General features: G+C 33.8%; 1 protein-coding gene across 1 annotated transcript; it reads right to left on the bottom strand.

Moving 5' to 3' along the window:
- Window positions 1-4712: 4712 nt before the first annotated feature.
- On the bottom strand, window positions 4713-11927 carry LOC114711668 (subtilisin-like protease Glyma18g48580). The gene is made up of 12 exons (XM_028896087.1): window positions 11854-11927; window positions 8231-8270; window positions 8041-8150; window positions 7821-7918; window positions 7537-7701; window positions 7311-7437; window positions 6650-7199; window positions 6237-6331; window positions 5873-6133; window positions 5666-5789; window positions 5359-5572; window positions 4713-5272 (listed from the first exon to the last, which is right to left on the bottom strand). The coding sequence occupies exons 1-12, from the start codon at window positions 11925-11927 to the stop codon at window positions 4713-4715; spliced, it is 2418 nt and encodes an 805-aa protein (XP_028751920.1).
- Window positions 11928-12202: the final 275 nt, after the last annotated feature.

Here is a 12202-nt window from a genome sequence, read left to right as displayed (position 1 = left end):
ATTTCTGGACTGAGACTCTATTGTATTATTCAGAGAGGGAGGTACAGCGTATATAAACGAATGAGAGGCACTATATAGCATGGATTGGGGGAGAGAAATATGGAAAAATAATTAGCTGTTATTTTTACCCTATATTATCCCCTATCAGAGATATTTACATCAAATATTAATGCCCTAAAAGTGTCGGCCCTGTTAAATTGGATGATGTATACTTACCACATCCAACTTACTTATGCACCCTTCAAATACATGTGAAGATAATCCCTTGGTCAGGTCGCTGCCTAGTGAGAATGGGCCTATTGGGCATAACGTTTAAAATTTATAAGCATATTTTATGTAAATCGAAATAAAATTTCTCTCACTTAGTTATCTCATATTACGTAAATTGTAATTGAAAAACTACTCATGAGTCATTTATAATAGGTCTGATATAGTATGAGTACAAAATTCCTTCCGCCTCGTTTTCATGGCTATCAAATTTCAATTGTTTTGTTCGATCATGTTGTACAGTGTTTAAAGCTATTGCGGCTTTGTTGTCCCAGTGAAAAGTTGTTGGGAAGTCATATTCAAGTAACATCTCCCCTATGAATCTCTTGAGCCCCAACCCTTAATTTTTCGTACTTCTCTTTTTTGTTTTTAGCTTCTTCATATGACCAAGGTTACTCTGTCCAATAACTGCATAGTGCCCTGAGGTGGACTTTCTATTTTCAACTGCACATGGCCAGTCAGCATCAGTGTAAATCTCTATAGAATCTTCCTTTATCCAAATTAAACATCATCCTTGTTTTTTCCCCCTCTTTTCATATGATTCAAGTTTCTAGGCATGGTTATAAATTTTTGGAAAAATCCCAAAAAAGGTCCTTGGAATATGGGAAATGCCAGATTGGGTCTTTAAATTTCGAAAATGACAGAATGGGTCATTGACCCAATCTGTCATTTGTGAAATTTAGGCGAATTGACAATTTTACCCTCATTTATTCATTCACTACAATGATTCAAGGAATCACTATAAGAGTTTAGGTGTTACCTAGATTCGTATAGCGAATAACTATTCACTTTTTCATAGTCAGGTGTCTTGTTATTAACTACAACTAATGCTGTAATCACTAGAATAATGTAAGCATTACCTAGATTTGTGTAGAGAATAACTACTCATTTTTTCATAGTCAAGTATCTTATTATTGTCAGGTACCTTATTATTAACTACAACGAATCTTGTAATCACTAGAACAGTGTAAGCGTTACCTAGATTTGTTTAGAGAATAACTACTCACTTTTGCTCAGGGGCAAAAATGTCAATTCGCCTGAATTTCACAAATGACAAATTGGGTCAATGACCCATTCTGTCATTTTTGAAATTTAAGGGCCCAATCTGGGATTTGGTATATTCTAAAAGCTTTTTCTGGGATTTTCCCTAAATTTTTCACCATCAAATACTTCTTACGTTTCACTCATAATATATATGCAGCGGGCATTTTTTAACATTTGAGAATCAATAAAGATATTTTGAGAAGAGATGAGAGGCAAAGTGAATTGAGATCTTATATTTTGAGAAAAATAATTTTTATATTAAAAAGTGTGAATAGCATAATAATATTGATTAGAGTGAGTGGTAGGAAGAGCATCATAAATACTCAATGATCGTGGTAGGAAAAAAATTGTTAAAAGAGCATTCGCCACAGGGCCGATGTTTTCTTATGCGTGATAACGAGTTCAAAAAATGAGTTGCATTATTTAAAATGCATAAATATACTTTTTGTTATAAATTTTATTATCGATATTCGTACGTCAATGAAAATCAAGTAATCATTAAGACTTGATAGTCATAATGAAAAGTCAATGGATAGTCTCTTGAATTTATGTACAGGCTCCTATGATTTTGGGAATATTGCTTTGTCATGAGTGAAAGCACTAACATCTTATCTTAATTAATTTAAAATTGGATTATTAATGGACTCAGTTAAATTATTACTCCTCCGGTCCTTAATATAGGACCCAATTTTTGAGTTGATTTTGGTTTTAAATATAAGATCCATTCTTCATATTTATCAATTTTCTCTAAATTACCCCTATGGACACTCTCTCAACTATAATCAAGTAGAAGAGGGAGAGAAGGTATTAAGAAAGATGATTATGGTGTTTTAGGAAAAATGTGTCACTTTTCTTATAATTAACTAACTTACCTAATTTCCTTAATCTAATCAAATTAGTTAAATGGGTCTTATATTAAGGATCGGAAGAGTATTTTCATGACGATATTATTCTTGTCTTTACACAATTTGCTCTGATCATTCTTCCTGCTTTTATAGTCAACAAATTAAAGAAGGGTCATTTTGATTAAGTCATTCTTTCTCTCCAACTAAAGTTTTGCACTGCGCATACTTTATTTTTCAAGGAATTAAGAAAAAGCGATCACTAGTTTTTTTTTTTTTTTAAAAGACGATCGTGATCCCTTCCATCACTATTAAAAGAGAACAAGCGATTTTGTGGTGAAAGCTACTGACATCAAACAAAATAAAGAGAAATATAATTCTCCCAAAAAAAAAAAATCAGTGAGACTTACTTGGTTGGAAGGAATGTGTTCTTTGGAAATGGAAAGAGAGAGGAATTATCAGATTCCCATCTGGTTTAATTTTTAGGGCATTATGGTCTGTTCACTGTTCCTGGCTTCCTTTTTCATGCTTAATTCATACGTCCCAAATAAAGGTCATGTATATGTATATATATGGAGATTTCATTTCATTAATTTTTTCTGTCATATATCAAACATAATTTTAATAATATTCCTATTCTCTTTTGCCAATGTAATCATAAAAAGAAAATTTTTGGGGAATTTTAAACCAAGCTTATGATAATTTTTATTTCTTGTTGGAACTTGGAAGTATCCATTGATAATGAGTGGGACCAAATAGCTTTAGCAACAACAAAAGCTGCATTATTCTCTCTCCCATACTTCTTCTTTCCCATTCATTTTCATGCTGCCTTTTCGATTCCTGTTCCTGGTCCATTTCCATTTAAAAAAAAAAAAAGCCTTCCAACCGACGAAACTTCGGAATTTTCTGGGTGTAGAAGATACAGTGAAATGATATGAAATGTGCCGATAGGTCCGGCTTCATGTGGTAATATAATACTACCTCCACTCCTTAATATAAGATCATGTTTGATTTTTATTTTAGTCCTGAATATAAAATCCCAATCCGCTTTATCTCTTATATTTATATATTTTTTTTCAATGTAGCTTTTCTAGCAATGATAGTTCTAATTAATACATTTGATTAGTAAAGATATTTTAGGAAAGGCAACACCTATTTAGGACAAATAACTAACTCAACTTACTTTTTTAATCTCTTCAAATTAGTCAACTGGCTCCTATAATTAGGACCGGAGGTAGTAATAGACTTAAAGTTGTTTCTTCTCTTTTCCCCTTTTAGTCTCAACCATTAAAAGTCATTCTTGCTGGGAAGCATATACAAAGTGAGTTAGTGACTCATGAGTCAAGTCCCATTATGGTTCCCTCCCTTTAATTTTCTTTTTCTGATAATCAATTCCTTTCTTTTCTTATCCTCTTTCTATGTCAAAATATCTAAAGCTACTTATTTATTTCAATATATAGCTTAAAATTACAACACTTTTATTAAGTACGGCTGGAACTACGTGATACGCCTCCGATTTTAAATGTACATAGGAAGTTGATTTGGTCCTACTAACATCTTAACCCATTTTATTTTTTTATATATATTTATCTTTTTTTTCAAACCAATTTATCTAACTTATATACTGATATATAATTTAATGTCATATGAGGGTATTTTAGAAGGGTCATTTCATATTTGTCAAAATTAAGTAAACTATTTAAATTTTTTAATATACTAAAATTAATTAAGTAACCCTTGCATGAAAATTCATACAGATGTTATACGTAAAATCTGAGGGAACTAAAATGCTGAACGTTGTGTAGTTTTGGGCTTGTGGCCTCCCCTGTTTGAGCTGAAGGATTCAAACAGCAGTTTCTTGTTATTTTGGTGTTGAGTTGAACCCAACCTCATTTACAATGTTGGGCCCGATTGGTTAAAATTAAGAAAAAGGATATTTTGATGCAAGATTACATAAAAAAATTATTGGGAGAACTTTAATTCAAACACGTGGATTATAGAAAGAAAATGTGTTTTCAACTTATTAGTTTGATAATTAATTTTGATTAATTTATCAAAATAAGCTGAAAACATATTTTTTTCAAACAATTCTCTCATATAATAACGTACTCAAAATCATGTTTTTGGGTTTGGCCCAAAAAAATTCATGTTTTTGCGTTAAACTTAAACAAACAGGTCCTACTTACCCTAACCTATAAGGTAGACCTTCCTAATTGAAGGTGGATGGGCATAGAAATCAATTAGAACAAGCATTTATTAAGCCCACGAAGCCTAATTAGATTTTCTTGGGCCGCAAAGTTTGGTAAGATCTCCTGCAAAACTGTGATCCTTGTGCCCGCACCCCTTTTCTCTAGAGAAGCAACAAATTTTTGAAGACTGATCTCAAGGAGCTAGCAAAAATATAAAATATAAAATCAGAAGTTGAGAAAGTTGCTTAATTTATTGTAAAATGACAAAGATGAGTACATATACACACATCTGAGCTCGCTTTATTGTAAGAATTAACACTGCCTCACACTATTTTGCAAACACAATATGGATTGGTAACATTATTGAAGTCTACGTCGCCATTTGCTCTTGTTGAAGGATTACTATTGGGCTGCTCACTTTGCGTTTGCCATCAGTCCAAGTCAACTCTCCAAATGAAGGCTCTGAAGTTTTAGTTGAACTTGATGCCTGTAAAATAACCATATAGTTCTTCTTTTGGTTTGTCCTCTGAAAAGTCAAAGTTGATGGAACAACAACAACCTTAACTCCTCTAGGGGCTTTCACGTTTACAGTATATGTGCTTGGAGGCCCAACATTTGTGACTATACGGGTTAAATTTGTAAGTTTCATACCCAGAAAAGGCAATGTGATTGAAGGGTAGTTGAAATCTTCTGGTCTGTAAGACCTTGGGCATTTGTATGGCTTGTTATTATTAATGGATTCAATTATTCTTCCCTCGTAAGCAGAAAAGCATAACAAGTTGAGGTAATCAGAAGTTTTGAGATCATAAACAAGTCCAGGGTCCATTGCAATGTTTGGTTTGACATAGCCTGTGCCATAATGAAATGGAGTTGCTACTCGACCATCTTGTTCGTCCTTAAGTGGTCTATTGGTGTTATCCAGTATGCTTGCTATAACAAAACATAGTTTTTGACAATTATTAGAAAAAGAAAGAAATCATATTGTGGACATGAAAACAGACTGATAGATGTCATACCAGTGGTCATGATTGCTGACTTGATCATGGCAGGACTCCAACTAGGATGGCGAGTTTTGAGAAGACCAACAATGCCAGCAACATGAGGACACGCCTGGGAAGTTCCGGACAGAACATTATAGTCAAAGCGAGCTTCATCTGAATCTAGGTTTGTGGGACTTGCAGCAGATGAATAAGCAGCAATTATACCCTGGCCTGGTGCAGTTACATCGGGCTATGAAGAAGAATAAGAAGAAGAAAATGTTGAGAATTACAATATATATTTAATGACCGAGGGAGTAAGACTCTGTGAGAATAGATCGGTAACCTTGAGGATTGAGGGAAGAATCAAGTTAGGTCCCCTCGATGAGAATGCAGAAACTCTTGGAGCCGGCCTTATTGGTATAAATGTTTTTGCATTATTCATGAATGCAACTGGGCTCCTGCAATATGTGTATGATAATTACTTGTTTTGAAAATATTTTGAGAGCAATTCCAAAAGGTTTGGCAAATGTTAAACATGTATGATAATTACTTGTTTCTGTCAAAATACGAGTTCCTTATATTTTTACTCTCACTCTGACCTCCACCTTGAGGAATATTGGAAGCTCCAACAACCTGAGGATCAGCTGTAAGTGTGTTCAATTGCTTATCATTTTGTAAAATCATTTGCAATGCGCCTACACGCTTTGCTTCTTGACCCTTCTCCACAGGCCTCAGGCTCCTTCCTCTTTGGCATACTAATATGCGACCCCTTACTTTGCGAGGATCAAGGGTTCCGATTTTGCAAAGCTGACTGCAACATACAGGAGTATTATTCGTACTTAGGAGAGAAACATACGACAGATTAATACAAAGAGACAACATCATGAATATGTGAAACATTAATTCATTCTTACGCATCTTGAAATGTTGCATTAGGAAGCCTGACATTGCCGGCAATGACCACAGGAATCAATCTCTGAGATGTGGAGTTTGTGGCAAGACTTGTTCCCTGGTTACACCCACAGGCAGATCAGTTTGGATAGGGGAAAACCAACAAAATCGATATGTAATTACTATAGCGGTTCAACCCATTCCAGGTTCCTAATACTTCAAATGAATTTTGGTTTTAGTCTATATATCTTTTTTCCCTGTTGTTTTTCATCCTTATGCTATCCAAAATGTTGGTTTCTATAAGGCTAATGTGGTGTTAACAGTGTTGAGTAGGCTGACATGGACTGTTGACTAGGATTAATGTGACTGGACTCAATAGTAAAAGACATGAAATGGGTTTAATCCTAATTATCAAAAGAAGAGAAGCAATACGAACCTTAATGGTCTGGCCATTACCAAGAGTAATATTGTTGCTGAATTCCCTGTCCATGGAGCCAGAAGCAACAGTGAAGATCCACGGTGCCACATTTGCCACGGTCTGAAGTTCTGGTCCCTCGTTACCGGCAGAGGCGACAACGATGATTCCCCTGGAAACCGCATGGAAGGATCCTATGGAGATTCCATTGGTCAACATGTCATTCACATTTGGCACAGTACTCCCACCAACGGAAACGGAGAGAATATCGACGCCGTCATCGATGGCTTGGTCAAAAGCAGATATCAGATCTTCATCAGTGCAGTCCTCTGCACTGTGACGACCCCAGCAGATCTTGTACACTGCGAGACGAGCTCTGGGAGATCCTCCCTTGGCTGTTCCATTTCCGTTGTTGAGAACGCTGACGTTTCGGACGAAGTTGCCACCTGCTGTCGAGAGGGTGTGGGTCCCATGTCCAACCATGTCACGGGCACTGATACCACTTGTGAGGTCAAGGCTCCCGTGTTTTACCACGTAGCCTTTATAAAATGTTTTTGCTCCAATCAGCTTCCTATTTCATGCTCATGCAGACCAAATCATCCGTTATCTCAACGTTTTTGTTCAGTTTAGACTTTGTACATATCATAATGTCTAATACTAAAAGCTCAAGTACTGATCAAACCTGTTGCACAGGGTTATGTTACGTGGGCCAGTCAGACTATAAAGCTCGCATCTTGATCCTCCACGCCACTTCCTTGGAATGGGACCGTACCCATCATCTCGGAAGCTTTGGGATTCAGGCCAAACCCCTATATATCCAAGAAAACAATTCATTGTGTGAGGATCAAATCCATTAATCTCGTGGCAAATGTTTACAGATTTATGGAAACTCTAATAGCTTCAGTCACCGGTGTCAAGACTGCCAATAATCACATTTTGACCAAACCTTCCTTTGACCCAAGCTGAGTCAGCTCTGACTCTTCCATTTCTTTCTTGTCCGAGAAAACCCCATGACCTGGTGGTATGCAGCTTGTGCGATTGGCTCAAGAAAACCGACACTACTCTTGGATTTTCTGCGTCCATGCATTTTCCAACCAATTTATATCAATCTAGACTATCAATATTTAATATATCATTTACATAAATCTATGATATATATATATATATATATATAAGGGTACGAGTCTCTCACTCTTGATCTCTGCTGCCTCATCCTCTTCGAGTAATGCAGCAAAGCCATTGATGTGTCGGTTATATGAGTAAAAGATGGCTTCTTTGGCCCTTTCATAGCTGTCAAATCAAACGGATAACTATTCAAATAAACATAGGATCCTTTAAAGACAGAATAAATTGAGAAAACGAAAGAGTATCTTTGTAAATTAGTCACAAAGGTCCATGAAACATGCATGCACCTTCCTAAGACGGAGGTAAGCAAATCATAATGGGAAATTGTGGCGAAGTCCATGTCAGCAGAGGAAGGTTTTGGACCATGAGAATGTGATCCCAAGTACACAACGTACGACTGCAAGATGAAATTTATTAAGGTAGTTGACGACGATGACGACAAGAATATTAAGTACGGACCAAGTTATGCATGCTTACCTGTTTAATGGCGGAGGCAGATTGCTGCAGCTGTGGGAAGCTGCATAGCAGCAATATTGGAAGAATAAGATGAAACATAGTTGAGCCTCTCATTTTGCTTCACCTGAATATGCGAGAATGAGGACTCTATTTCGTCTCTTTATGTTACATCTCTTATATAGTGACGGAGTGGAGCTCGAATGTAAAATTCTTGAAGTGTTCCGAGAGACAAAAGATCCCCAAAGACAATTTCTTATATAACTTCACAATTAAGATTGCCAAATGATCCCAATTTTAAGTAGGAAATATTGTGCACAAGCACCAAACGTGTGAGATATTCAGAAAGAACGACCAACTCTTGAAAGTTAATTATTTCCGAATCCAAAAGTTGCTATATCTTTACATCATTATTTATTATAATAAGTCACTTTTAACTCATTCTCAAAGTACAAGAAATGCATTAAATTGATAAAATTTTCTAAATTTATCTTTTGTTAAAGTTTTCTCTCTCTCTATATTTACAAATTATTTTCATATCTCACTCATATTTCTCTCTTCTTTTTGAGAATTAAATGAGAACAAAGTTGAAAAACGATCATTAAATACCTGACAAATGAATTATATTTAAGATAAAAAAAAATTTCGGACAAATAACTTATAACAAGACCGAAGTGGTAGAGTTTCTTAGATTTTCAAGAATTATTGACATTAGTTATCAAACATTCTACCACCTACTCTTTTCATAAATAAAGTTATTTTTGACAAATAAATTACAATTATGATACACTTATTATTTTTAACTAATTTTAACTAACATTTTTATCTACATGATTTATTTAGTTGTTGTTCTTGTATAAGACCAGAGGGAGTATATGGAATTGAAGATTCACAAGTACTCTTTTAGTCATGAATATAATGTTTTTACTTCATTATTTTTTATTGGGTAGATTGTTATTTTCTTAAAAGATAAATATATTAAATAGGGATAAAGTTGAAAAATTATTATATTTTAAGGCAGAATTAATAAGCTTTGAATTTTTTTTCCTTGGTTTGCAAAAAACATGTTGAGAGTAACTTATAAATTGACAATACAAGTAATTAGTAAACAATATATCTTGAAATTTGTGTAAATGCACATCACAATAAATTATTATATAATAGCAACAATCGATCATGGAAAATAATAATATCAATAAATTGATAGAGAACCAGGGCACAAAATAACTAGTTTGGATAATGTGGACATCTGATCTATACAATTATCTCTAAATGACTGTATTTTATTTGTTTATTTCTTTGTTCTTTTCTTTCATGTTTGGGTTATATTAATCAATGAAGTTCAATAGCTTTATGGAATCTCTTCTTCCTTTGTCCATTGTATTTTACAACTCATAAAGGGTATCTGATTAGCCTAAAATGATAAGAAATGACGAGTGCAAAGTAAGGTTAAGAAGTCTTCTTTGTTTTATATCCTATGTCTATTAAAAAAATGAAAAATAAAAGTAAAAACTTAAAATTCACAGTATAAATTCTCTACTGTGGGGAAGCAAAGAAAGGAATTGCATTTACCCTAAAGCGCTGCTCTTTCCACGTTTGGGTTATTGTTTATAATTTGTCTTCCGATTCGTTGCGTTGGTTCCTGTCTTTTAGCTTTTCTTTGCGTGCCAAATTCCGTGATTAGGCTAACCTTAATTTGGAGGGAACTTTCATGATGTGATTTTTTTTCCCATCTAAAAAATTCGACTCAAACCTTGCTTAAATGTTGCTAACTTTTTTACCATTCAACTTGACAATGGTCACTGATGTTATAAATAATAATATATTTTTGGAATCTTGAGTAGGTTATTTTTATCGTGGGTAATATTTATGGAAAAAACAACACTACATCCATTATAACTATAAGAGTTAGTTTGAGACTTAATTTAATCTTAAATATAATACTTCAATTTATTTTGTCTTCTATATTTATTCATAAATATTGTGGATAATATTTATGACAAAAATAATATTATCTCTTGATGATTACAAATGTGAAAAGTTTCCTGTTTTAATATACATGACGTGATTAACAATGATATTTTAAGAAAGATCACACGTATTTATTATAAATAACTAACTTAATTAATTTGCTTAATATTTACAAATTAGTTATCTAACTCTTGTATTAAGAACCGAAGAAAGTAGCAACATTCAATTCTGGATAGCTCAAGCCAAAGGAAAAAAAAAAGCTGCTAAGTTAATAACATTATTCAATAAAAATAAACTTCTATCGTCACACGCACCAGTTTTTAAATTTTATTATTGAATTGTGGAATATTCGTTGTTATTGTTGATATATGTTTACGCTTAAGTATTCTCAAGTTGCAATATTAGATTAAGGTACAATTTTAACAATAAGATTTTTCATGATGGACATTTTGCACTATTGAGTTTGCATGGATGTAAAAATATACACATACATTAAAAAAATGGAACAAAAATCACATTTCTATAAAACGTGACATGTTGATCGTTTCTAAGATGGGGAGAGAAAACATTTTGACCTTAAGCCCTTGCTTGGATTGAGAGAAAATTAGGGAGGAGAGAAAACTAGAGCAGAAAACATGAGGGGAAATAAGTTATCTTTTGCTTGGATAGGAGAGAAAATGTGGGAGGAAGGAAAAGTGGAGGAGAAAATAAGGTGGGTCTCATACCTCATTTTCTCTCAAAATTTTCTCTCCATATATAGAGAGATTTGGGAAGAAAAACAAGACTTCCATGACTATCCCTCCTCTCTCTTGCTCTCCATATTTATTTTCTTTTATTATATTTAAAAAGTTATTCACTTTTTTTTTCATCTTAAAACAATATTTTTATTAAATAATTTGGTTTTAAAATATAATAATCTGAAAATATATACTAACCAAATAACTTGATTTTAAATTATTTGATGATGCTAATGTTAGTATAATTTTTTTATTGTAATATTTAATTTAATTAATTGTAAATATGATATATTTTGATAAGGATATTTTAGTCATTTAAATATATGCTAATTTTCTTTCCTCTCTATTTTCTCTCATCCATCCAAGCAAGAGGGATGATCACAACTTCTCTCCAATTTTTCCTTCTCTCTATTTTCTCTTCTCTCATTTTTCTTCTTCTCAACTTTTCTTCTCGTCCAAGCAGAGCATAAAGGGTCATATGGCAAGGTATAAATGCTGATGTCGCCATAATGTATCCTAAGTGTGTAAATGAAAATATTTATATATCCTTCCCGAAAAACTAATATCTTTGTGAACCTCTTGAAATTCCCACGAATGTGGCTAATTTTCATACTCTTTTGTGATATGTGTTAGCCAAACAGTGCATATACTTACTCCATTTAATCAAAGAATATGATTTGAAAGTATGAAGTTTGATTTAAGCTAACTCTTGGGGATTAATTGCGCAATTCTTGAAAGATTTGTTGCGTAGGAAAAGGATATATATATATATATAGGATTCGATTTAGAAGGGGCTCTTAGCTTTGTTGGGAAGATCATATATAAATCATGGAAGCAAAGCAAGCGAAGAATGAAGTACCAAGTGAAAAAGGCCGTGATTGTATTATCTCCCGTGGCTAGGGCGCCGCGAATCATGGCCCAACACGCTGCAGCACCTACCCATTATTAACATGCTCCCTCTTTGTTCCGTCCGCCACAGTAGATGAGCCAATCTGTCGTAGTGCTTGTCTCATCACTACTATGCGTTTTGTGTTTAAACTGAAAAATTAGGATATATAAAAGGAAAAATTCATGATTTTCGACCATACTTCAACTTGGGGACCAATTTGGATGACATCTTTGCTAGGGCTTGGAGTTTTGAAGAGATTTGGAGCTCCAATCTTTCCCTTTCAATTCTCTTCTTCTTCTTTGTTATTATAATGGTTGCAATATATGTGTGTAGTTATGGCTCTTTACCGAACATGCTTGGCTAGTTACGTTGTTTTAGGATTATTTTGATCTATTGTAT

This window comes from Neltuma alba, unplaced genomic scaffold (assembly GCF_004799145.2).
Source record: "Neltuma alba isolate B1F8T4 unplaced genomic scaffold, ASM479914v2 tig00011304_pilon, whole genome shotgun sequence".
Classification (NCBI taxonomy): Eukaryota; Viridiplantae; Streptophyta; class Magnoliopsida; order Fabales; family Fabaceae; genus Neltuma; species Neltuma alba.
Note: the sequence above shows the minus strand (reverse complement) of the source record. Positions and strands in the feature narration are given on the sequence as shown.